Source organism: Astatotilapia calliptera, chromosome 5 (genome assembly GCF_964374335.1).
Source record: "Astatotilapia calliptera chromosome 5, fAstCal68.1, whole genome shotgun sequence".
Taxonomy (NCBI): domain Eukaryota; kingdom Metazoa; phylum Chordata; class Actinopteri; order Cichliformes; family Cichlidae; genus Astatotilapia; species Astatotilapia calliptera.
In genome coordinates, this window is record NC_137426.1 from 22,957,482 (window position 1) to 22,985,004 (window position 27,523).

At 39.4% G+C, this 27,523-nt stretch overlaps 2 protein-coding genes and 1 long non-coding RNA gene across 3 annotated transcripts; 2 read left to right on the forward strand and 1 right to left on the reverse strand.

The window, feature by feature from the left end:
- The first annotated feature begins 8,358 nt into the window (after positions 1-8,358).
- LOC113022606 (E3 ubiquitin-protein ligase MARCHF9-like) lies at positions 8,359-18,038 on the forward strand. The gene is made up of 4 exons (XM_026168183.2): positions 8,359-8,837; positions 12,241-12,396; positions 14,284-14,476; positions 17,152-18,038. The coding sequence occupies exons 1-4, from the start codon at positions 8,490-8,492 to the stop codon at positions 17,469-17,471; spliced, it is 1,017 nt and encodes a 338-aa protein (XP_026023968.2). The 5' UTR covers positions 8,359-8,489; the 3' UTR covers positions 17,472-18,038.
- LOC145428722 (uncharacterized) lies at positions 13,967-19,706 on the reverse strand. Its single transcript, XR_013909032.1, has 2 exons — positions 19,546-19,706; positions 13,967-14,066 (listed from the first exon to the last, which is right to left on the reverse strand). It is a non-coding gene; the product is annotated as an uncharacterized LOC145428722 (long non-coding RNA).
- mettl1 (methyltransferase 1, tRNA methylguanosine) lies at positions 19,699-26,728 on the forward strand. The gene is made up of 6 exons (XM_026168184.2): positions 19,699-19,913; positions 20,134-20,261; positions 20,357-20,541; positions 23,523-23,636; positions 25,814-25,915; positions 26,246-26,728. The coding sequence occupies exons 1-6, from the start codon at positions 19,834-19,836 to the stop codon at positions 26,369-26,371; spliced, it is 735 nt and encodes a 244-aa protein (XP_026023969.1). The 5' UTR covers positions 19,699-19,833; the 3' UTR covers positions 26,372-26,728.
- The last annotated feature ends 795 nt before the right edge of the window (positions 26,729-27,523 follow it).

Consider the following 27,523-nt stretch of genomic DNA (forward strand, 5'->3'; position numbering starts at 1 on the left):
GACTGTTACAACAATTCAGTGTTGCATTATTAGATAATAATGAATTACACGTGGCTATTAGGTTGAATACTTTTGGCTGTGAATCTCTTGTTAACAATAATCTGATCTTATCGTCTGTCCACACTAATGGACATCCTGTCTGTCTCCGTGCCTTGAGGGAATTCTGCATCAGGCACCCAAAACAACATACAAGTGTTTAGTACTGGAAATAAAGGGGCTTTAATGGGGTGAATTCAATCCCAGACACATTCATTATATTTACTTAATGGATGCTTACTGGTTATGAACAAACTCCACAGTCAGTCTGCACTGATGCATGGGGTCAAAAAACAAAAGCATGAATGGTGGACGTAGTATTTTATAAATAAAATCCCATTAGGTCAGCTAAAATTTCTGTGCTCTGATATCCTGCACAACATATCCATTTGGCGCTCAGTCTTTCCCTGCTTTTACAGCTTTCTCTCCAGCCATCACTCATGCATTTATGTGCCTGCTGCCTGCTAGAGGGGAAGAAAGTAGACATTATCTACTTGTGACCAGAAATGGGAATATAGTACAGTGATAGTGACGTGCAGGCTGTCCCAGTAGCTGGGACAAACTCTAAATCAAGGCATTGCTTCTCTAAAGCTGCTCGAGGGCTTTTTGCCTACCAGGAGAACTGCTGAGAAAACACAGAGTCAGTTGCAGAGATTTATAAGGAAGTGATCTCGAACTATTTTAAGAACCTTCGATAGACTCTTCCCTTGCAGACACTTTACTTGCCTTATAAACACAGCTGTTAATAATAACATCAGTGATGGCTCAGTTGTATGAAAGTGACCCAGTAAGCCCTGATACTGTGTTTAATATCATGACTGTAGCTTATGATTGAACATATAATGGACCAAATTGTCTCCTTTCTGCATAAATTATGAAAATTTCTTTATTTTAAAAATCAGTTATCTAAAAGTTTCCGCCTCAACTTCACCTTTTCCAAGGTGCTTGGAGAAAAATAAAGAACTGGTGAGATAAAAACTACAGCAACACTTGAAACACTAGGGAACAACTTTATTACGTGTTTCGACTATATGTGAAAGCCATTTGGCTGATGGCTATTACTATAAAGTACTTGAATGAGAAAGAAAGTAAGATACAAAATGAAATATTAAAGAATGAACAGTACCTGGAAGTGTTGACAAGAGATAATAATGATGCACTAAAACAAATGGAGGAACCTGATATAAGACTAACAGAATGTGAAAAAGAAATAAAAGACCTAAAAAAAGCCAGAATTCCTCAGAGATTAGAACGACTATAAGGAGGGATTTATATATCCCTGGTCCAAAGACGCTCACAATTTAACCACCAATACTTCCACCATCACTGAACCACGCCCAACAGAACAGAAAGTTTGGTTTAATGACACACACATCCAAGCAAAGATTCCCTTCAACCACTCCAAACAAGAAAAAGACTCAATGTAAATTCTCCAGCCACCTTGGACATCCTTTTTTGGGCAAAATGTTTCATCCCCTGGAACCCCCATCTCCTGGATGATGGGGGAAAAGGAAAAGATCCATTCGACCGCCCATGGACCCGATCTCAATATTGGGGAAGAAGTCAGCTGTTGCCAACCCGAGCAGAACTGTATTGACTCCCGCTCCACTATCAGTGTTTGAACTTCATCTTTCTTTTGTGCCAACTCCTTCTGTAAGTCCATTTGAACTTGTTTTTAAGAGCTGTAAAAACGTCAGAGAATTTTTAATGAGAAGTGAGTCTTGTCAAAATGAAGTGATTTTAATATTAAAAGTAATTTTTGTCCCACTGAGAACAGAAATCACGTGATAGATACATACTGTAGACTCACAGAACTTGATTTCCCTTAAATAATTTAACAAATGATCAACAGAAAGCAGTAATAGAGCTTGGACAGGATAAATAATTGTATTTAAAGCCTTTAAGAAAGGAGGTGCCATTGTCACAATGGTCACAAGTAAATAAGCTGTAAACAGCTGTTCCTTGTTGACCTCTTCTATGGTGAAATTTCTCTGAAGGAAAAAACATTTTTACGCAGTAAACATCCTTTAAAAGCTTTTTGTATATATTTCCAAAAATCCACAGAAATCTAGTGAATATCAACTTTTGTAGGCTTCCATAGTGAGATTTCGTACCGACCTTGAACTCCTACATAAAAGACAGCTCTCATTTCCTGCTTCTTTTCAAATACCTCCCACCAATGAATGATGTTACATCCTTGTGAAAAAACAACAAAGCCTCAAAGACAAAGAGTCAGTCGAACATTTTCACCTACAGGCCTACAAAATCACCATCTACTTCCTTTTTAATTAAGCTGGCTGCTTTTGTTCTGAAGAGGAATGATTTCTTTTATAATGACACACTATGGCTTCAAATTTCTGGCACTTCAATGGGCACGAAAATGACACCTAGTTTTGCTTGTTTACTTGTTGTCCATCTGGAAGAATGAATTTTATACGACCACCAAAAAAAACCCCTTTCTACCATTCATCATGTCTTGGAAACGGTACATAGATGATGTATTTTTATTTTGGAAGGGATCAGTCTCCACAGTATTGGAGTTTGTACGATTTTTAAATGAACACTTTGCAGATTGATGTTTTACTCTTGTTCATGGTAGTAAAGAAATTAACCTTTTTGGCATAATAGTAACCAAAAAAGACAAATATCTGTCCACCTCTCTTTACTCCAAACCTATTGAAATACATTACTTCACGCTGCAAGTTTTCAGCCTCAAAAAAGGTTTACCTGTAAGCCAAGTCATTAGATTCAAATGCATTTGTGAAATTCCTGAACAATATAATTACAGCAAAGAAAAGATGTTATAAAAATGACAAAGAGGACTGGCTAAGATTTGCAGAAAATAAGGTGGACTCAAAAAACAGAAAGTTTTATCTGGTAACTAAGAAACCTCCAAAACCCAAATGAAATCTTGTTTTTTGCACAACCATTACAACAAAAACCAGGAACATTAAAGAAATAATTTTAAAATATTGGCACATCCTTCGAATTTACAGGAGATTTTTAAAGAACAGCCAATGATAAAAACATTAGGGATAGGGTTATTCGAGCTTTTTGTGATTCTAAACCCCAGAAACAACACCTGGCAACTCATAACCTACAAGGTCATTTTAAGTGTGGGTCTTCCATACATTGAGAATACTCAAAAATGTAAAACCAAGTGGCAAGATTATTGATGCAAAAAGCTTTATTACCAGCAAAACTAAAAATGTGGTCTACATGATATGGTGTCCATGCAACAAAACACCTGTGAAAGAATGAATTAACAAACACAGAAGTTCTATTAAGAGAAATGATTTAACCAGCCCTGTTGCAAGAAATTTTAATGAAAAACATTGTAGCTCATCTTTATTCTTTATAGGCATTGAAGCCATCAAGCTCAGTCAAAGAGCTGGTTATATCAATTTCATCAGAGAAAAGTGAGAGGCATTCTAGATATTCCATTTAAAGAGTTTATTTCCCAAAGGTATGAATGAAGATCTAGCTATTAATGAGTTTCTGTGATTCGACCTATTTTTGTCTCTGAAAAAATGTCTCTAAAAAAATTGTGATGCATATTGTTGTTGTTTAGTTCATGGAATTCATTTCTTAGAGTTCCTGTGATTGTTATGTATAATTTTTATCTTGTTTGCATTTTTTGTGCACCTGTGGGAATGACCCACTTTTACATGTATAAGGTGACATCCAGTCACTTATCCTGTAATGGTTCAGTCCAGAACATATTTGAACAATCATCATCCCCATTAATGATTATGTTTATGTGTGAGTGGCTGATTGGTTCATTAGTTTTTTTTATTTTCTGTTGTTTTACTTTAAATTAAGCACAAGCTGTTTGGTGTTTTGTAATAACCCCGATGAAGGCCACAAGCCGAAACACGTTTGTCTGACAATAAAGTTGTTCCTTAGGGTTTCAGGCATCTCTGGAGTTTTCATCTCACCACCCCTTTATTTTGAAAAACACAAAGCTCAGACACCAGGTAAATACTCCACACACAGACCACTACAGTATGATGCATTAGGTTTCTTATACATTCTGTATCTCTTTTTAAAAAGTACTTATTCTAAATGATTAAAGTTTAATATTATCACTGAAAAATGCAAGCGCTATTAATATCTGAGGACCTTTCTCCCCCACAATTCCCCTGAAAACCGTATCTCTACCTGACGTATATAACTTAATTATTCATTTCAAGATTTACACCTGTGTTTTCTGCAGTTAAGAAAATACATGAAAAGTAACACAAGTTGAATTCTACGTTGCTAAAAAAAAATGTAGACAAAGTTAAATATGTTTTAGTGCGCCCCAGGGTGGCTGTGGCTACAATGTAGCTTGCCATCACCAATGTGTGTGTGAATGGGTGGATGACTGGATATGTAAAGCACTTTGGGGTCCTTAGGGACTAGTAAAGCGCTATATAAATACAGGCCATTTACCATATTTAGAAATTTCCCAAGCTGCCATTTTTTGACTCACTGAAAGCTCTATACACTCTGTATGACTAAAATATTTTAACCCGAGATGATTTTCACGTAAGTCTTGTTCAGATTGAAACTCTTGTTTTTTTGGGCCATCAGGTACTCAGTACACAACAAATAACCTGTATAATAGGAAAAACAAGACCATCTTCAGCTCATTGTCATGATCCTGGGTCTTTTAACCCAGTGTTTTGAGTTTTAGTTTATTTTGATGTTTATGGGTCATGTTTAAGTTCATTGGGTTTTCTAAATTCATTTGTTTATTAGATTCCCCTTGTGGTTCTACCTTGAAACCGTTTCTTTTCTCTGATATTATTAATGATTTGAACCTTTATTTTTCTGCTAACTCTAAAACACAAATTATTCAGATAACAGTATTATATTTTAAAAAAGGTTTTACAAGTACAAGAAGCACTGCAATTCAGTTTTAATATTCTACAAATGTAGATTTGAGCAAACAAACTACTGCTTAATAAATACAAACCTTACTGAGTGCTCATTAGTAAGAGGCAGAACCTCAACCTCTAATCAAAATCTTTTGCTTTAACCAGTAATGGTGCTGGAACACTTTGAAAGGACAAAAAAAAAATATTTGGGTATCATAATCTACTCTAAACTGAATTTGTATTAATTGCATCTTGAAAAAAGCAAGTCATCAGTGTTTCTTTCATGTCTTCTCTGTATCTAAGTAAGATTTAAAAAAAAAAGAAGCTCTATCTCGTTGGAATAATTTGTCTAGTTGTTGATTTTTGTTTATTTGTTTTTGCTTTGTTTCATCACCTCAGACTAGACTTCTTATGTTTTTAAGAAGGATCACTTTTCTCTATATTCCTTCTTCAAATGATTGATTTACTTCTCAAGGAGGTTTATGTCATTTTCAATAAGAAGATCCTTTGTTCTATAAAATCAAAGGAACTGTCAAACTGTTCAGTATGACAGTCTGCTTTCACAAAATCCATTTTGACTTAAAGTAGTAGGTAAGCACAGATGTTACTAATCACATTAAAGATACTTCTGGACCTAAAAATAACTGAACCTTCATTAATGTGATTAGCAACACCCGTGCTTGCCTACTATTTCATGTCACAATGGCTGATGAAAGTTTGGTTACCAGCCTCAAATAGCCTATTACTAGCACCTCAGAGTACAGCCCAATGCTTCCCACAGTTCAAATAGCACACACTACCCAGGGAGCTCCATAATAAGAAGAAAATTGCTTGGGCCAAGAAACACAAGCTGAACTGAAGACCAAAGTATGTGCTTTGGTCCAATTAGATTTATGTTTCCAGCTACCATGGCTTTATGTATCACAGACCAGATGAACCTGTGGCCCTTGCACAGCCTCCAGGTGTTGTGGTGCATCAGACGACCTGGCCTCCACAATCAGCTGATGTAAATGAGATAGTTTGGTTAAACTGGAACACAAACGGTGCCAATTAAACTCCGAAGAAGCTCTTCTGTCACCTTACCAGGTAATGAAATCATGCCTTCTTGACAGCTTTGCATCTTCGTGCGACGCTGTCAAAATGGGAAACAGTGGCTGCTTTAAGAAACACATAAAGCCATAAATTAAAAAATTATTTAATACCAAAATAAATAATGACAAATGCACATTTGCACGCACAGTTTCATGTAGTCTAAATAAATACCACAACATCTGCACCTACACAGAAGCCTTGCAGTTGTTTTAGGTGAGGTTTGGGTGAAAGTGTGGCAGCTGTGAGCTTGAATGTGATAAAACAAACTTTGTGTCATAAAAATGTGATTTATAATAAATGTGAGTAATAATTCCTGATCTCACTACATGACCTCTTTATACTTAGGACATTACCGAGCAGTCTGACTGCATCTACTTGTTCAGGTCCAAGACCTATGGCTCAAAATATTCATTGCAATCCGTGCAAAACTGTCAAAACTCTTGGTCCCTGTCACATCGAATAGACGACACACTGATGTTCTCAGAGTCCATGCAGACATGCTTCAGTTCTCTCTACACGACTGTAAGAAAACAGTCTATCCCAGCTATCAGGGACACTGTGGACAGATCACCAATCCCTCCAGCCCCTGTGATTAAGTCTCATGAGAAAATAATAAATAAAGCTTTTTCATTCTAGTGAAACATTCCATCTTTTGAATCTGCCTTTTTGCTCTGGCCCAATCGCTGCTTCTTGTAATGGGAGAACAGAGAGCATGTTTATTTATTTAATAATAAACCGTACACTGTCTCCTCTGAAACAATTATCTGTGCTGTGTTGTTATGTTCCTGTGAATGATGAATCTGTTAAATCATCTTATATGCACACTTTCTACTGTTTCAACCCTGGAGAGCTTTTGTTCTGGTTGTTAGACACACACGCAAACTGTTGGGCTTCCATGATTTCTGCGGACATTTCATTACCTCCATGCAATTCAATGATTTTCCTTGAGGGGACTTTGTTTTTTGTCCCCAGAAGAAAGACACGTCCCTATAAATTGACTGTTTGAGTAGATTTAGGTCCCCACAACATGGGTAATACCAGACCAGCTCACAACCACACACGTACACTCACTCACTGGATTATTACAATAGTTGCTTTTTTTCTCAACCAGCAGACGAATAACAGCACGTGGCTTTAACGTCACATGAATATCAGCACCTTGGACAGCAGCCACAGTCAGCAGCTACACCACCAATGAAGGATGGAGATAATTTCTTCTTAGCTGCAAGAAGCAAAAGTCTTTTTTAAAAATAGGAAACTATACAGATAACGAAGTTTGGGTGGTTTGAGCTGACGTGCATGCGAAACTTCTGAAAATCGAATTTGAGCATCCTGGGATTATGATGAAGGAGACACTATACTACAGTCTGCCAGGTGAAGTGGCACTTCATTGTCTCGCCTATTCTCCGGGGTCTTTATATGATTTGCTAAATAAGTGAGGAGGTGCAGTTTTTTTTAGCAACCCGGAAGGGACAGTTGCGGTCTGCTCTTTTTGTGTTCACAGGAATCCATATCTGGCATCCTCTCGCTCCCCCTGATTTGTGGCGCAGAGATGGTCGGGAAAAGAAGTGGCATTACAAGTTGCTGTGAAAGGATTTTTTTTCATGTGATGTTATTTTCTTCGCTTTCTCCGCTGAGATTGAACCCCGCTGGATTCTAACTTTATAATCTGGCTGTCGGACCTGCTTAAGGGGAGAAAGTGCGGGACGAGCTCCCCCACCGCCCGATGTAACAGCAGAGAACGAGAGAGAGGGGGGAAAGGGCTAAAGCGAACAGGAGGAAAGAGTGGCGAAGTGATGGATGCCACTGCCAGACAACAAAGGATGCGCGCTTGTCACCTCGTGTAATTCTACCCGCTCTGTGGGTAAATGAGAAACTCAAATATAAATCGGATTGGACTTAGTTGGTAATAGGATTCTGCATCAACCCCACACCTCAGACACCCTCGCTGTTTCCGCACGAAGAAGAAAACATTCTGTGGCAAACCTCGGACAGCTCCTTGTGATTCACAACATCGAGATGACCCGTTTGAACCTTGCGATATCAGCGAGCGAGCGGGATGGAGACGTGTAAGAGGATGCTGCTGGACTACTCTGACTTTAATGTTTGTGCCTCACAGTTCGTGGCTCTCAGCCTCCATTGAATCCCGAAAGAAAACGCCTCTGTCCATGAAAAATAATCCTTCCCTATTGGCTGGATTGCGGTGCACATGCTATAACAACAGGATATGCAAAGAGCTATGGGCTGATCTAATAGCCTATCATGTTAGTCGCATGCTTTCTCAATTCAGATCTGAATTTTATTCAGTAAGATTTGAACTGTCTACTTGAATCAATTCAATACCTCAACAACAACAACAACAACAACAACAACAACAATAATAATAATAATAATAATAATAATAATAATAATAATAATAATAATAATAATAATGAAGGGACTGTGACAGTAAAGCTGAAGGTTGCTCTGTTTGTGGCTGTGTAGTAAAGCTGCTGAAGAATGTTTAAGTATCGCATCCGGATGTTCTTTAATGAACTCAAAGTGTTGCTACTGATGCGTTCTGGATCAAGCAGGAGGACGGACACTGACCCGAACACACAGACCACGATGAGAGGGCTCGCTATTGGAGGCTGTGGTTGGCCACAGCTGAGGTGCTCTCAGCGGGACGACGAGGAGGAGTACTATGGCTCTGACCTCCGGCCACGAAGCCTGGCGTTTGAGGATAAAGAAGGTGCCAAACCTCAGGGAGGAGGAGTAGGAAACATGGATGCTGCTTCACTCCCGAGTCTCTCAGAGAGCGGGACGCGATCACCGCAGTGCCGGATCTGCTTCCAGGGGCCAGAAAAGGTAAAGTTAGAAAAAAAGAAGGTATTGGTGCTGGAGGAACAAACACAACTGGAGCCTCTAGCAGTGGCTTGTTCGTGGTGCTTCTCTCTAATCACTTGAAGAAACTGTCTTAAGACAAGTTGCTCAGAAAAGTTTCCACTGGATACATGGAGAACGTTTGCTTAGAAAATTTACTCATTGTCCAAAAGAGTAAAGAAGTTGAAGCCAGATCTTTAAAGTTTACCACCAGCCTGAGCTGCATTTAGCCCAGTGTACTCAAGCTCTTTCTTTATGCACTCAAATGCTTTACTTGAGTGTGATTTACCTAGAGGCAGACTTAATGAATGGTCAAACCTGGAGCAGGTCTAATGGTTAACACATTTACATGAAATGTGAACAATTCCTGGTTCTCAAGAAGTCACAACAAGTGTACTTCTAATGCCCGTCCCAAGTCGTTATAAAGGTTGTGTCAAGAAATCAAACACACACTGCTTGGAAAATAAGGGAACAGCCGATAAAGCTGCAGAGGGTGAAATCTCCAGATTTTTACTTTACCAGTAATGACTGAAACTCCAAAAGTGTTGCACATTACCCACAATGCAACTCAGTTAGAGATTTGGGTGTGTAATGCTAGGAGCAGGGGATAATTCCTGAAGCTGCTGAGGACTAGTAAGTAAGTGGTATCATCTGACACACACAAATAAAGCCCCTCAGCCTTTACTGGAGTCACATAAGAGTCAAGATTCAGCATAATAAACTGTCAATTCAGGTTTGCATAGTGAAACTGTACATATAGTCGCCTTGTGTTACTAAAAAGAGTGAACAAATAATCTAAGGCTATTTTTCATGCTCAGGTATGAAGGAGTTCAGTATTCCCACTGCCCCCAAAGTCTGAGAGTACATCAACAGACAATTCTGTATTGCTTGCCAGATATAACCTGTGATAACATCTTTTTTCACAAATGCAAAAGTGCTCCCGAGGACCTTTAAGGCAATCTTGATGTGTAAAACCAGTAAGGATTTCATTTATGTGCCATGGGTGTGGTAAGGATTCCATGTGTTTCCTTTGCAAACACATGGAGAACATGTCAGCTACTGTAGATCAGTTTCAACTTGTTTTCAGTATCTGGAAGACTGCATCACATCTGCTCTGAAGTTTAAAAAAGAGAGAGAGAACGAAGTCAGAGAGAGTAAGACTAAAATAGGGGAACTATCTATCAACAGCGATCTGAAAATAGCAGTGGGCAGACAAAGGGCATCAGTTAAGAATAGTCTCAGAGAAAAGGGAGGAGCTTTATATGTACTGTGTGAAGTAGTGAAGTCTTTACGGAAACAGATTCAGCATCTGATGCACAAAATTAGGCTGTTTTAAAAAAGCAATAAAGAAAGGTTTTAAGAAGGATTTCTCAGCATGAAAATAAATCAATCTATGCTCATTGTTATTTTAAGGGATTCGAAGGGCAGTATCTGTTTAATAACTCTGACTCTGTAGCAGAAACCATTAATGAAGGGATCAAACCTTTGATCATGTGTTTTAGTTACAGGAAGGTCAAAGTACAGTGAAAGTGTCTCCCACAGACAGACTCTGCTGGAGGTGTCCGTAAAGTTTTTGGTTCGCCTCCAGAAATCCACATAATTAAAGGCCTCGCACTTCACCCAGAGTCAGACAGGAAACAAATGAAGATGTGCAAGAGTGTTGTCAGTCCAAAGCCTTAGGGAGTCATGCTGACAATGAAAACCTGCAACAGATATCCTGTGCTTTCTTTTAAGGGGAAAGTATAGAAAGGTATTCAGATAAAGGTCTTAGGAAGCATATAGTCAAAGAATATCACATAGTGTCATCGTGAATTCATGTTTGAAATCGCTTAAGCGCACGATATTAAGGCAGGCAGCACATATATACTATACACTGTGCAAAAATCTTGAGCCGCCTCTTGCTTCTTTAATTTTTTCTTCCAAGAAGCCAGACTTATTTGTCATTTTTAAAGTGGTCTTAAGCAATAGTTCTCCAGGCTTTCTTGGTCTTTCAAAGTTTGTCTTTTTCTCTTATTTTTTTGGACTTTGGCTGCTCCTTCACTCATTTTCAGACCAGTCCATGTACCTGAATATTTTCAGAGGAATGTTGTTTGTGTGTGCTGAACCTTTTAACACTGACCTATAAATCATTCACTAATAAAAAAAAGGCTCAAAAAGGAGAGAAAGGTACAACAGTGAGTGTCTGCAGGCATTTGTAACACACAGCAGAGGCTCTTTCATGGTTTAGCTGGTGATGCTGGGGATTTGGTCAAAATTGATGGAATTATGAATGCAGTACCATCAGATTTTGACCAACCATGCAATACCAACTCTGTTTTTTAACCCTATGTACTGCATTTCCATTCCATTTCCATTGGTATATTTACCAAGGATAGATCAACATGCAGACTGGAGGAGCCAAAGTTCAAACCACAAACCTTCCCATAAGTAATAATTTCCTAGAAGTTCTTCAAAAACTCTCCTTTTTTAACAACAACAACAACAAAAAAAGCCTTACTGGCTATTGATTACTTCACCACAAAAAGAGAGTAGCAAAGCATCAGCAGCACAGCAGCAGGCTGAAAAAGCCAAATAATGTTCAGTATGAAATGCCAGCAAAGCTCGCCAAGTAAAGAATCACTCCAAGCTGTCAGAAAGAGTAGGAAGAGTCAACAAACTCTAAGATGGTTCCCAAAGGAGAGGCTGGAGTTACAGGATCCTGTTCACTACTGAGAGAGATAACACAACACTGTGAGGTTACATGTACAGGCAGTGCTTATCAGTCAAGGCAAAACAAGTGTAATTAGTTTTTAACTCCATATTAAAGCAGAACACAACTGTAAGTATCTTTACACGTTCTACATCGACAGGTCAGTGGATGTATATCTCAGTGGACATGCATCCAATTTGCAGTGACCACGATTGAGCCAGCACAACCACAACACTGCAGACTCGCTAACCGTGTACTCTTCCTGAAAGCAGACCTGTAGATAATATAGAATAACAATCCATCCACGGTGTCTGCAGCCGTCTGCAATGGAGTACGAGTCCAGTCTTGATTTAATTCACGGTATTTGTAACTACGCCACAACTTACCCTATAAAACCCACTGGCATAACTCAAACATTTACCACCCCCCTTCTTGCCAACCAGAAACAGTAAATTATTTTATCTGTTGGTACTTGCTCCAGACAGGTCTGTGACCCAGAGATGCCCTCAAACAATGTCTTCGTCAGGTAAAACACAATAGGAACATTGTTAAAGCTGTGAAAATCAAAATCAATGATAGAGATCTTTATTCCCATTTTTACTGTCAACTGTGTGACTCAAATCTTCATTCGGTGGGAGTTTTACCCTACAGGAGGCTCTGTGGAAGGCTATTTCATGCACTTAATGTTTCATCCTGCAGGGGGAGTTGCTGAGCCCTTGTCGCTGTGATGGCTCAGTGCGCTGTACCCACCAGTCCTGCCTTATCCGCTGGATCAGTGAGAGAGGCTCCTGGAGCTGTGAGCTCTGCTACTTTAAGTACCAGGTGTTGGCCATTAGAACCAAAAACCCACTGCAGGTATGGTCAATGTGGTTTTGTTCTACTCTTACTGTTTTAATGTTAACAGTGTAAAACCTTCCTATAGGATTTAGAATTGATAAGATAAGATAAGATAAGATAAGATAGAACTTTATTAATCCCTCGGGTGGGTTCCTCTGGGAAATTCGATTTCCAAAAAAGCACAGCACCGACAGAAGTTACAGAGTTATACACACACACATATATATAAATACAGAGACAATATAAATAAAATATACGAAGGAGATAAATAGAATAAATAGGAATAAAAATAAAAATACAAGTGAATTGAACATTTCAAGTATTGAGTCTATTGCACCGTTGACTATTTACAAAAGTATTGCACAAAAGGTATTGCACAGTGAGGTGAAGAGGCACTACAGCTTAGTTGTTCCCTCCTTTGTCCTCCTGTTTCCCCTCCCTCTCCCCTCCAGAGAGGAGTTAAACAGTCTGATGGCGTGTGGGACAAAGGAGTTTTTAAGTCTGTTAGTTCTTGTCTTTGGGAGAAGCAACCTGTCACTGAACAGACTCTTCTGGTTGTTAATGGCCGTGTGCAGAGGATGCCTGGCATTGTCCATAATGTCCATCAGTTTCTTTAATGTCCTTTTCTCTGCCACTGTCACCAGAGTGTCCAGCTTCATGCCGACCACAGAGCTAGCCCTCCTGATCAGTTTCTCCAGCCTACAAGAATAAAGTCCTTGATGGCTTTATGGCCGAAAGCCATCAATAAAGGTTAATTTGCCAGATTTGAGTGACTGACTGGCAGAGGAGCACGATAATCACATTAGGGGCCACTGTAATCTAAGAATCAATGTGCTGGCACTGTGTAGAGGCCATGAAGTATTCACATTACCATCCCCTCAGGCTCCCAGTCATTTTGAACTCATGCTGTTCAGTAAACTTGCAACGGTTCCCAACAGGAAGCATAGTAGCTTTCCATACTTTTCACAGAGCTATTTTTACGGTTTCTATGAACAAATGGAGAAGAAAACAGTGAGGATTGAGGGCTTGCAGGCGGAGGTTGCCAAGAACAATAAAATGAGGCACTGCACATTTGAAAGAGTTGAATGATTTGGTCTAAGTGATTTCAGCATCTTAATGCTAATAGCAGCAGCCATCTCAAGGAGCTTTCTAATCCAAGGTAAAGACCCTATAATTTTAGAAAGGAAACTCCAATAATCTGATGATCTCCTGTGAGCAAGCACTTGGCAGAGGCGGAAAGTAAGATCTCTTTTTTATCAGGATGAGATCTCCGGCAGGACCGGAGTGAGGGAGGGGCAGCCATCTGCCTTGACTGGTCTGGGGCCAGGGGAAGGAAATGACAGAACATATTCGACCTGTGTCCTTTTTCTGTGTGAGAGACGCCGTATGCTACGTTGGAGAATGTGCCATCATTACTGTTCTTCCATACTGGCTAATACATGACAAATTAATAAATGCCACAGTACCGTAGTTATGATTAGTTACAGTCAGAATCAGGAGTAGACATGCTTCCAATTTTGACAAATTTTGAGTTTTCTTTTGTAGCAGGACAAAAAAGAGAAGAGATAATGAAACTTACGAAGAATAATTTTGTTTCCAGTAATTTATTCTCTTTCAAAAAGGTGCAGCAGAGAAGAGTCTGTAGTTTCATTATGGAGATCGGATTATCCTCAAATCCACTTTCAAACCTGCAAAACACAATTGCTGTTATTGCCTGTGAGATTCAGTGATTATGCTCCAGAAATCACAGAAACCATCTGGGAAATATGTGCTGATAAAAAACCAGGGCCTCTTTAGATGTACGGCAACGATTCAAACTCTGTGCTATTATCTCACATAATCAAGAAGCAGTTTGCAGTTTCTATCTGAAAAACAATTTCATTCAGTTTTTGTGTCTGTATCCAGTGGCAGGCCATCTCTCTGACTGTGATTGAGAAGGTACAGATTGCAGCCATTATCCTCGGCTCTCTGTTCCTCATCGCAAGTATTTCCTGGTTGGTTTGGTCCTCTCTCAGCCCCTCAGCCAAATGGCAACGGCAGGACCTTCTCTTCCAGATATGCTACGGCATGTACGGCTTCATGGACATAGTTTGCATAGGTAAGACACAGATACTACGGCGGCCACATATTCGTTATTATATATTTCACACTTGGTGTAAATGTCATCAAACTGAGTGCCAGTCTTGCATAATCTGACTTTTTATCTTACAACTCTGCAATTTCCCAATAATTTATTAGAATTTATCTTTTGGTGATTATTCTAAGTAATTTGTCGTGAGTCCATATACACTGCAAGGTTCCCAAAAAAGGGCAACAGTTTGGTTTATCTAAGTAAATAGGTACTTTAGGAGTTTTCCATTGGATCATTACTACAGTGATTTATATGTTTGGGCTGGCAACAGGTTGCCGTTGTCGTGAAAAAGATGGGTTGAATTATTGGCCTGCATCAAGCTACTAAAATTTACTTACTATAACTACAGAAATCATATTAAGAACGGTGCACGGCATTACTACCATCAACTTCGAGGAACAAATATGGTCAGAAAAGAAAACTCGAATGATCAAACGGTCAGAGATTGTTTAAATATTTAGTGAAATCAAATTGTAAAGCAAATCAACAGTAGAACCTGCAGCTTTGTTTATGGTTACTGATGAAAGCAAGAGTGTGTTTCCAGAAGCAAAATGTGAAGAGAACTCAAGGGAATGGGACTAAACAGCTGTGCAGCCTTAAGAAGACCACATATCAGTGGAGAAAAAAAAGGCTTCTATTTGCCTATAGAGCATAAAGATTGGACTCTGGAGCAATGGAAAAGGGTCGTGTTGTCTCTTATTGCATCAGGATAAGAAGACAAGGGATGAAGTGATGCAACCATCATGCCTAATACCGTCCAAGCCTGTGGGGGCAGTGTAATGCCTGCCCAAGTGTTGCTGGGGTTTCTTGTGGACGAGTGGTGCAGGGAACATTAAATATCATTTTCACACATGGACTGGCCACCACGGATTCCAGGCTTTAACCCCACTGATCATGTTGTGTATGTGCTGGAGGACACTTTGCGCAGCGGTCCGACTCCCTCATAAGTACAAAATCTTGGCGAACAATTAACGCAACTCAGGATGAAAATTAATGTTGTGACACTGCATAAGCTTGTTGAAGCGATGCCAAGACAAATGAATGCATTACAGCTAAAGACGGTTCAGTGAAATATTAGAATGTGTGACTTTTTTGGCTAGAGTACATACAGAGTCTAATTCTAACTTGCACTGATTTTTAAGGTAGTTTCAAAACCTGCTACAGCTGCTGTTTAATAGCTTCATCTGTTGCAGTCTGGTGACTATTGTATCAAAAATTATCAAAAACCTTTGTACATGATTATACACAAAGAATCACTGATTTCCAAGCTATGTGAATGACAATCAGTTTTTTGAGGGGCTCAAAAAGTATATTCCCTATAATTACACAAAATTGCACTACATCCTGTAAGATACATTATTTTATGTTGGGGTTTTTTCAGTTACCATATCCAAACTTACCTTATAACAAGTAATTTAATATGGTTGCTTACTTCCTTTTTAAAGGGAAACCAATCATCCCCAATATTAAGATTGCTTCTTGTTAGGTTTGTAAATAAAACCAAATACATTTTGAATAGATGCTTTTGTGGCTTTAATATAAAAAAAGTTAGCGTTGTTAGATCTGAATTGTAGCAGAGCATGTCCCTGAATGGCTTTGGCCACATAGAATGAAGGTCTGATGGAGGGCCGGCAGACCAAAGAGGATCAGGGGCTTGCAGGGAGATGAAGCGAATCTGGAGCACAAAGAGGATGAAGTTAACACTAGGATTTCACACTGAAGAAAACTGAAAGAGTTTGCCTTAAAACTTTTTGTACTCAGACAATGGTGAGAGGAACGCTCTGGTCTGACACGCAGGTATTACACTGAGTGTGCTGCCTTTGTAATACAGCAGGGTTTATATCAGAGCCTGAATGATATAGAATTTTTGAGACAGAAACCAATACCAATATTTGGTGATATAAAATATTCTGATATATCCTCCTGAGAACCAAGGAAAAAGGGATCTTCCAAATTAATTTTTTTGTGTGTGATTTCCTTCTTCTTTGGAGCTAAAAAAGGCCCAAACACATGAGATATCAATGGAAGATGTCCTCTATTTAGTGCTTCAGGACTTAGTAGGGTAGCTCAAATAAGTCAAAAGATATCTAGACCAAAAACAAATGTCCATTACAGAGGACATAAATGAATAGGCTGGTTCTCAGCCCGCCTCTGCTCTGATCAGCTGGTTATTGTTGCTGGAAGTTGACAGGAAGTGCCTTCTAGTGGACAAACTATGCAACATTAACACTCATGACATAGTGGACTGGTATTTCTCCTGTCACTTATTTACTCTTTAAATTTTTTATTTATCAGCTGTTATAAATTCAGACATTGATAGATCAGCATCGCCATATTGGCCAGAAATAACAGCCTGCTGCTAAGATTGGCCCTCTGATAAATCTTTCAGACTCCAATACATGGCACTGCCAATAGGATAACACTTTTTACACACACACCACATGAGAGCACACATATTTCAAAGCCTGTTGCCCACCGCTGCACACTATTCCAAGGAGACATGTCAGTTAACCTGGGAATTGTAGCACACATCGCACACCATGTTCTGGTTTGCACACAAACACAGATGAGGACAGAAACATTCTACATCCTTAAATGCCTACAGTAACATTTCTTTTCTTGCCTTTGAACTTCACATGCAGGCCTTATAATCCACGAAGGATCATCTGTCTACCGGATCTTTAAGCGCTGGCAGGCGGTGAACCAGAAGTGGAAAGTGCTGAATTATGACAAAGCAAAGGACTTAGGGGATCCCATCAGTTCCAGCAGCAAAAGCACTGTTCGAGTAGAGAGGAACTCTTCTCACACTGTCACAGACAGCAGCCGGAGGGCAAACCGCCATATCAGGACTATTCTCAACCACCACTGTGGCTACACTGTTTTACATTTCCTTAGCCAGCTAAGACCCAACAACTTGCACAGCAGCAACCATGAGGTGGTCATGAGAGTGACCACCGTATGAAGCTGACTAAAGTGCTGTAATGTTTAAGGAGGAGAAAAGTGTTGATTGGGGTTTAATTAAATAAAATCCCAATCTGCCATATAAACACTGCCGTGAACTTCCACTTTGATATTTCCTTCTCAGATTCTGCTGGAGTTAAGGATGAGTATTACCTATTTTGTGAGAAACTTGAAGTTTTTATTTGAGACTTTAAATGTGAAGCCTGTGAATTGAGAAAAAAAATGATTTTGAACAGATTCTTTCTTAAAACAAGTAACCATTTTTAACACTAGAACTAAGGTTTCAAAATGTAACCAAACAAGTTTGTTTTACTTAGAAAAGAAAAGAAAAAGTTGGATTTGGATTTGTTTTTAAGGTTGATTAGGATTTGACCACGTAAGTGAGAGTTTGATGGCGATAATGATTGTGCTTCTACGTATGACCACTGTAGCAGTTCCCCTTCTAATGTTTCTGTGTATGTCTGAGAGTTTGCCATGATCTTGGTAACTTGTGCTGTTTTCACTTAAAGTTGAACTGATGGATAAGTCAAGAAAATGCCCAATAAAACTTTAGGATGTGTTAAAAGTGCATAGAATGTCACATTTTATTTTCTAGGTTTTGTCTCGTCTCAATTTAGGAAACAAAGATCTGACTGTTTGATGCTTTAAACGTTCAATTGTCAGTAAAAATCCTAATATTAAAAAAATGTGCTAACCAAACTGAGTAAACTGAGTAGGCACATGAGTCAATACATGAGCACAGCTCAGCAAGGCATTGGAAATAACACCAGAGGGCCAAAATGGAATTCATTGGGACTGTGGAAAACAACACTCCAAGGCAAATCGCACCAGTCCCTTGTCCAGCCCACCAGGATCCACAGTAAAGCCATTTGGATGTCATTCTGACTGAATACATGTGGCCCCTAAGAATCAGATCTCTAAAGGCAGGGGTCTACCACAGCCAGCTGCACCCAAGTTTCAGATTGTACAAAGGTGCTGTGTGGCTGAGATAGTGTACAAGAACATCTCTGCCACATACGGGAGACACCACCAAAGGTGCTAGGATCCTGTGGGACTTCCAGACAGACAAGCAGCTGCTGGCGAGTCAACCAGGCACAGTGGTGGCTGACAAGGAGCAGAAGACCACAGCTGTGATAGATGTGGCCATCCCAGTGGACAGCATAGAGAACAGAGAAGTACTAGGGGCTTGAAGGAACCACTGATGCAGATGTAGAAGACAAAGTCAAAAGTGGTCCCAGTAGTAATGGGAGCACTAGGAGATCAAACCCAGAAACTGGAAGATAAGATTCTAAAAGATTCCACGCACAACATCCGAGGTTTCTGTGCAGAAGACAGCAGACCAAGGAACAGCTAAGATACTGAGGAACGTTTAAAATTCCAAGATTGAGGATCAGCTCCCATTGGGTCAGAGGCAGAATTTTCTGATACCCTATTGTCAATGGAAAATTGTATTTAGTAGTCAGTATAATCTTTTAGTGATATAAGTTTGCATATGGTAGAATGCTGCATGTAATCATTTGTGTGTAGAAGTATATAGTTGGTGGCATATTGAAAGAATGTCTCATCCTAGGAGGTCTGTAACATTCTAGGGTGCATCCTAGAAGCATGGGAGAGGTCGTACCTTGTCTTATTGTTTTACGGTAGGATTAACGTAGCTATGTCTGTTTTAGTTTAAGTGCTTCTTTACATATAGATGAACTGCTGGACTTCCTCACCATGTTATTTAGGGTGAAACATTTAGGGTGAGGGGGAGACTACCCTTTTCCTGACCAAGGATGTACCTTTTGTGCTTTCATGTTATATGACCCTTTGATCAGCAGGACACACGCACACTGAAGTATAAATAAAGACCGGGGCAGTTTCTCAGCGCGAGTCTCTCAGTCTGGAGACTGCCCTTGCTAGCAAGAAGTTCTGTGTGTTTCTCTTCTCTGAGTCTTTACTGAAGAAGTGTTTTAGAACATATTTCTTAACACCTATATATAGCCACATAACTGCAGAATGCATGAAGAGAAACAGAACTTTAAGGTAATTTCATCCATCCTACAACTAGGGAGGAGTTGTAATTTTACACTTACCTTTATCGGTAAAATTTGTTTACATATTTTTGTGGTTTCTGTAATAGATCAGTAAACATTAAAAACAACACAAATCACTTGAAAACAAAGAAACTGTAATGTTGAGTTTTTCAGCCGGTATCAGCAAACCTGGCAACCCCGAGCGGACGCTTGGTGATGACGAAAGAACCCTGCGACTAACAAACTGAGTGGAAACAAGCGTGAGCGAGCGCAGATTCCGGCAGTTTGTTCATAACTGGGTGAACATCCTGAATATCGTCAGCATTAACATCTTTCCTTTGATCCATCATGGCTTCGTCCATGCCGCAGAAGCGTTACTACAGACAGCGAGCCCATTCAAACCCGATGGCGCACCACACCTTTGATTAGTGAGTGAGCTCCATGTGCACGGCTCTCTGTGAGCACGATTAGGTGTTTCTGAGTGTTTGGATTGGTATGAGAATAAAACAAACAGATAACATAAAAGAAACAGGAAATAGAGGATCGCTGCTGATGGATCCTTTATTTTCAAAAGGGGTCTGTCTTCCGCAGAATACGATTTAATTGAAAACTATTTATAGTGATGTACTTTCTCCTACTCCTCTTCAGCCCTGTGTGTCCTGATAAAATGGACTGGTCCAAGCTGTATCCAGACTTATTCACTGGCAGCCTGAGTGAGACAGAGCCCCCTCGAGTCGAGTTTGCTGACATTGGATGTGGATATGGGGGGCTTTTAGGTACTACACACAGCCTGTGTATAAAGACCACATTCAGCCTTTTATTGCTCCGTAATCTACATCATGTTTGTGTCTTTATTTTCTCTGCACTCCAGTGGAGTTATCTCCACTCTTCCCAGATAAGCTCATCCTGGGTATGGAGATCCGGGTGAAAGTGTCAGATTATGTTCAGGATCGTATCCAGTCGCTGCGTGCCTCAAATCCAGCGAGCTACCAGAACATCGCCTGCATTCGTAGCAATGCCATGAAGTACCTCCCCAACTTCTTTTGTAAAGGACAGGTGGGTTACTGCTGTTTAATGAATCAGCACGGCAGAGGTGTCTTTTGGCTTAACTCGCTCAGTAATTCCTGCAGAAATATTTCGCTTTGAGCTCACAAAAATGCTGCAGATTAGTCCCCTAAAAAATGTTCTTGGTCTCTTACCCGCATAAAATGGATTAGTGAAAAAGGTTAAGTATGAGGGCATTATAAGGCAGCAGTGTGATTTAAGAAATTAAAAAGGGAACATTATTAATTTGGTTTAATTGAGCTTTTTGTTGGAATTCGTATTAGAACTCTTAAATTTCCAAAGCTGGCTCAGGCTGGCTTCAATCAAACATAATGCAAAATGTTAGAAATCACTTCTGGATCAGTCGCAGTTTTTCACTTTTGTTTTTAAAGAAATTAAAAGCATTTCAAACACATTTGACATATCAAATTAGAATACCTTTCCCCAAATATCAAACACATTTAAAATGAAATGTTCAGTTCTTGAATAAGATAATAACACTGGATGTCGGTGTCTGCGGTGCGGCATTCATCTATAACACAGTTTATATGTAGTTCTTACACTTAAATCAGACCATCAAGATGTGAATGAAGTGCAGATTTTTAAGGTTTAACAAAAAGTTTGCATTAACTGTTTAGGAGTTACACGTATGTATGCGTCATCCTCATTTTCAGACACTTAAAATAAACTGAACAAACTAGCGTGACTTTAAATGGGATTTTTGAAGTGTAAAACTCTCAGACATGACCAAATTCTGTGTTCTCTCCCTTGAGATGCTCTGCTATGAGTTCATCCTGCTGGTTCTGTCAGCAGTCACGTCATCAAGAAACACTAGACTGATATGCTTCGGATCATGAGCTGTTTCTCTCAATCTCCGTACGTTTCTCCTTCCATCATTCTGGGAAGTTGTTTTTCTAAACCATGGAAATAATTCTGTCCTCATGAGCTTTAGTCGTCTTCTGTGGTCTTTCATTGTTGCTGACCTTGTCCAGTGCATTCAGTCTTTTTAAGAATGCACCAGATTGTTGATTTGGCCACTCCTGAAGTTTATCTCTATCTTTCTGATGGGTTTATTTTAGCTTTTCAGCCTAATGATAACCTCCCTCACTGGTATTTCTTTAGCGCTCATAAAAATTCAACACTTTGAATCAACTTAAGATATTCTGTCTGCTTCACTTGTCACAAAATAACAGGGAAAACAGGCCTCACATAGAAATTAAGCTGCTCATCAGCCAATTATTTTTGAGTCTCTGTGTATATAAATAAATGTAATTCCTATTTTTGTTAAATCCCTTAAATTAAAGCTGAAACACTGCACTTCAGTCACATATCGGTTGCCTTATTTAAATTTGTGGTGGTGTACAGAGGCAAAAATAGAAAAACTTTCTTTCTTTCTTTCTTTCTTTCTTTCTTTCTGTCTTTCTGTCTTTCTTTCTTTCTTTCTTTCTTTCTTTCTTTCTTTCTTTCTGTGGATATTTACCAGCTGGCATATAAATACTCCCAAAAAATTGATATCAGCATCAGCTGCAAAAATCTACTACAGGTTCTGTTGCGCTTCAATGCTTGCGGCTCATTTTAGCTTCTACAATTCTCTAGCAAACCTAAAGAATATGACTGCGGCACCATTTTGTGGCACTAATGCATTTTATGAATAGAGGAAAAACCACATGCACCTACCTGATATATAGGGCCAGCATTGATATGATTATGTGCAGGTTATTGAATTAGAGCACATATACAAACCTGACCTTTTTTTTTTTTTAAATGGCTCAGCCAACGTGGGCTTTAAAAACGTTAAACTGACGTCTGTGCTGGACATGCCAAGGTAATAAGAATATGCACGTGTTCAACATATGGACTGAATTAATTTATACAAGGTCCAATAAATCCAGGGATTTCACAACAATGGGGTCATTGACTGACATCACATCAGCTGAGCGAGACGCCTTTTATCCGGCCCAATTAGCTGCAGCGCTCTGACTTGTTGAAACCCGCATTAGACTGCTCAGTGGGCTTAGTGTACCAGGGTTCATTCAGGTATCCTGCATAAAAAAATTCACCTCAAATGCCCTGTGTGGGTATCAACTAAAGGAGGAAAAAGAGGCGTAACAGTGACACGTTTATGGAGCACAAATCATGAAGGTGTTTCATATAGAAACATGCACATTTGTTTAATGTATTTATATTTTAGTGTGCAATTTCAGGTCATTTAAAATAATAGGACATGCTGGAAAGAGTTGGGGCTTTGAACAGTGCTAAGAGCAACCTTGCAGAGCTTCAGTGCCTCTAAGCATTAATACCTCTTGGCTCATATTTTTTTTCCCAGAGCTGAACAGTGCAGCTGCATCCTCCTTTAACGTTGGGTGTCTACCTTTTCTTACAATAGGCTCAAAATCATTCAAATTTTAAAGTGACAGTATTAAGTGAAGACCACCCAGACTAGAAATGGAAATTTAGCCACAATCCTTCCCACATGCACGCCGTGTTTCAAGTGTCGGAACAGTGTATTCTAAAAGATTCAATCTCTTTGTTTCCTCCCTCTTGTTGGTGTGTTTTGTAACCCAAAAATAATTCAGTTCTTTGAAGGTTTTTCCACCTTCTGTCAGCACTGAAGGAGCCCTTGAGGCTGTAGCCGTCCCCGGTGATTATCCCCACAACTCGCTGTCTGTACCTGATGTTATTTATTTTAACTAATAAAAAGTGACTGGAAGTATTTTTAATATATCAGCCAGACAAATATGAACAGAGCCTGCACTTGTACACTTGTCAAGGACGGAGACACGGGGAACTTTGTGGGAAGAAAAGGAAAAAAAAAAATCAAGGAGGGAAATTCCACTTTGCAATTCTCAGCGTAAAATTCAACAGCAAATTATGGGGGCCAGATTTGCTCACCTTTTGTTGTGTTGCATGGCTAAATATAGTTGAATAAAACTGCCTACACTTTGTTTGGTCCTTGCTTGTGTGACTGTTACCGTGTTGTTTCTGTCTCTCAGCTCACTAAGATGTTCTTCCTCTTCCCTGACCCTCACTTTAAGAAGACCAAGCACAAATGGAGGATCATTAGTCCCACTCTGTTGGCAGAATACGCCTACACGCTCAGAGTAGGGGTATGTATTTGAGTTATGCTTATTCCAAGTTTTTAGTGAACATTAATGCATCATTTATCAGACAAAAATGTAAAACATTGTCCTTCTTCCAGTTTTCTTTCAATGTAATTAAAACCTGACCGATATCGGATATTTAAGACAAATACCGATATTTAGGGATGTAAGAGAATCTGATATAACAGCTAATGCTTGTTTTGTTTTTTTGCTTTTAGACATAACAGATTTGTTATATGTAGTTATTTATAAATTCTTATTAAGATGATATGATAATTGCATTTAAACATAATCTTTTTTTATTGCTACAATAAGTTGGATTGCTCACTGACGCTCTGCTCGACACTGCTTGGATCAGCAGGTTGTCGTGTATGTGGCGTTCCGAAAACGTGTTGCCAACAGGGAATTTGTAGAGTGCCCTTAGGTGGGCAACAGGCCATTATAAATGCAGATACCAATGAATCAACAAATAGAAACTATCAACTTGGATATCGGTCGGACTCTAAAGATAAAATCTATGCTTTTTTAATTGAGTGGAAAAAATACATAGCTTAGGGTTCTGTGCTGAGCTTTGCATTACATTTCTCACTTGTACTGGATAATAAATTATAAAATAACTATTCAGTTTTCTTGCTTATCATTTAAAATTGGAAATGCACAAATAATTTTATCGCTTCAGATAAACTATGAACAACAAAGTAACATTTTCTTCAGTGCTGCAGTATGGTTCACGTATGTCTTTGGATAAACACAACAGCTGTTCAGAGACCAGCGTAGTTGTGCGTTGATCCTACGGTGAGCTGCACAGCTTTGCAGACCGCCATCTCCATGTTGTACTGTGTTACTGTCACCGGGGGGCAGTGTCAAAAATGTGTAAATAAAGACGTCTGTGGGCTACTCTTGCTTCCTGTTGGTCCTTCCGCGTGCCCTGGAGTGTTAACAATGTTGAAAACATCTCTCTCTGCGGTAAACTCTACTGTTGTTGCCCTTTCTGTTCAAGCCCACTTAGGCTCTGTATATGTTTTGTAGGTTGTATACCCATAATCCTTCACTCTGTATATCCAAACACCAACGCAAACCTATACAAATGCACTACCATGAATTCTGCTTTAATAGGCTGAGTTCACTGATGGTTTGGAGCTTTTAATGGAATTTGTTGACAGTGGAAATTGATAGTGTATCACTACAATAACCACTTAAAACAGTGTGGTTTAGCTTGTCTCATTACTGTAAGTGTTTTTCCATATATGCAATAATATTTTTTCCCTACTATGGGTCACAGTTGAGAGTTAAACTACCATTTCTTCTAGTTTCCTACATAATTGAACTGTGTACAAACCTGTGAGTTCACAGGAAATAAAATGTGGGAACCGGTGTGGCCTACAACTGGTTTATACACCCAAGTCCTGCCTCTCAGAGCTGTCAAGGCAGCAGTGGGACACTGGGGGTGAACGCTGATGGAGGTTGTGGGGAACAATGGAAGGCTTGTGTCTAAATTTATCCTTTTTCCTCCGTTGTGTGTGTGTGCGCATTGATGCACGTGTGCATACATACGTTGTGTGTGCGCAGGTGTGCGTGCAAACTCTACAAGGGCCTTCAGCGTTGGCTCGCAGCCAGAACTGCCGGTGGGAGCGGAGGCTGTCAAGTGTGCGCTCATTTGTAGAGGCAGTTTCAAACCAAAACAAGTCTAATTTTAAGTTGTGACTAAGTTTTAAATCTTGGGTATTGTCAGAACGGCAGGATAAAACGGCGTCCCTCACCCTGCTTTTTTTTCTTTTTTCTGGAAATTAAGACACATACGTGCTGACATGCACTGGTGTGGAAATCTGTGCCTTTTCAAAGTGTTCAAAGAAATCCAAGTTCTAGTAATTTTATCAGCACGGTCTCCAAAGTAAACTACCTTGACACAGGTGATTCACCTCTGTGTTGGCATTAGGTTATTTTTATCTTTAGAGATAAATTGCTCTCCAAAGGTGATGAAACCATATAACTAACTGCAGGTCTGAAATGTCTGACAGTGTCAAAAAAAAGAGACTCGTATATGTGTTTGTTATTTTTTCATCAGTGCAGTAGTGAGTGTGTTTGTTTTTTGATAAATGGGTTCATATCAGTAAATAGCAAAGTTTTAGTATTTTTCTCAGAGCTGTGTTAATGGTCTCTGTGTGTTTGTCTGTTTGTGTCAGGGTTTGGTATATACCATCACAGATGTGGAGGAAGTCCACCTCTGGATGGTGAAACACTTCAGTGAACATCCACTGTTCACGCGGGTCGTCGATGAAGAACTGGTACGTTGACATGCTTTGCATCGCTGTGTTTGCAGGTCATGACATCAGCATTTGGTGTTCAGCTGCTCACTCGAGCAAAGTAGTCAAAAGTAGGATATGAAATAGGAAATAGTTTTTCGGGGGGGGGGGGGAATAGAAAATATTGCACTGTTTCCTTAAATAAGAAACGTAAATTTTCTATTATTGATCAGAAAAGCGCAGAATGGTGGTAAGTTGATTTGTATGTTAGAATAAGTTGCTAAAAAAAAGTTACTGAACAGTGTCAGAAAGTGCACGTTTTGGTCTGCTGTACCATTAGATGTGATTCAATCCTAAATCCTCTTTTGGCAGGCTGATGATGTCATCATAAGTCGTCTGGGTACCTGCACAGAGGAAGGAAAGAAAGTGCAGAGAAATGGAGGAAAGAATTTTCTTGCAGTTTTCCGGAGGATTGAGGATCCACATGAGATTTCCTGAAATAAAGGCCTTATGCAGTCATCTGTGCGTGGGTTCAGCTGCTCTGCTGATGGATTTTTCACCAACCAGATGAATGCTGATTTTTTTTTCTTTTATTAATGGACCCTTTTAATATTAGCAGATTTTTAAAAAACAATTTTTGGGGGGGCTTTTTCACATAATTTATGTTGTTTTTTATTTTATTTTCTCAGACTGTAAAAGAGACGTAGCACATGATAGGATCTGACGTGTTTGGTTACACTTTCTAATTTTTTGCCTCTCTTGTTCTTTAGTTTCTCTCGCCAAATGTCAGCGTGCTGGTTTTGGATGTCATGTAAAGATGTACAGTATTTCAATTAAAAAAAACTACTAACAAAATTTTAAATGCATTTAATGACTCGATTTCTATATTCATAATTTGTTTACTAACATTATTTTTAGAATAATAATGAAAATGGACAGGTTAAATATTGTTATCTAAAACCACAAACCTATCAAACTGTGCTGCAGACTTCGCTGATAACTGTGCTGCGAAAACCCTTCCCAGGTTTTTTAACTTTGGATTACAAGCAAATATTTGAAAAGGGACATAGTTTTCACTCTTAGACTGTATATAAATGATTGTCACCCACTGTAAACTCCTGTTTGGAAGCCTCAAGGCTCAAGTGACCATTGCCATCTTGGTATTTTGGAGCCAATAATTACTTTAGCAGTTTCTCATGTGCTGTCGCATGAATGCCTTCAATACTTGGATGAGGTGTTGGAGTGCTAACTTATCAACTTCTTCTATGTACGTGTATCCATAGACTGTATGGCTGTATCATACCAACACAAAATAAGACTGTAGCATTTTACTCCCTTTAACTAAAACACAGAACTGTTAGACTGGCTGTTGTACCTCACTGCACAGCATGCCATACTTTTGGAGTGGATTACATTACAAATGCAGTGCATGTTCCATTATAAAGTCCAATTATATAATCAGTGAAAATGCTAACTTTGTGTTCATTTAAACATTTTAACTCAGCATTCCAAGTTGCTAGATAGTCAGGAGTCTGGAAAGGGAGCTGGGCAGATTTGAATCCCATTTGCTGCTGCAGGCTGCGGTGATTACAAAAACAGGACAGCACATGCCTTCATGTTTGAAACCCAGACACTGGAAAACTTGAGCTG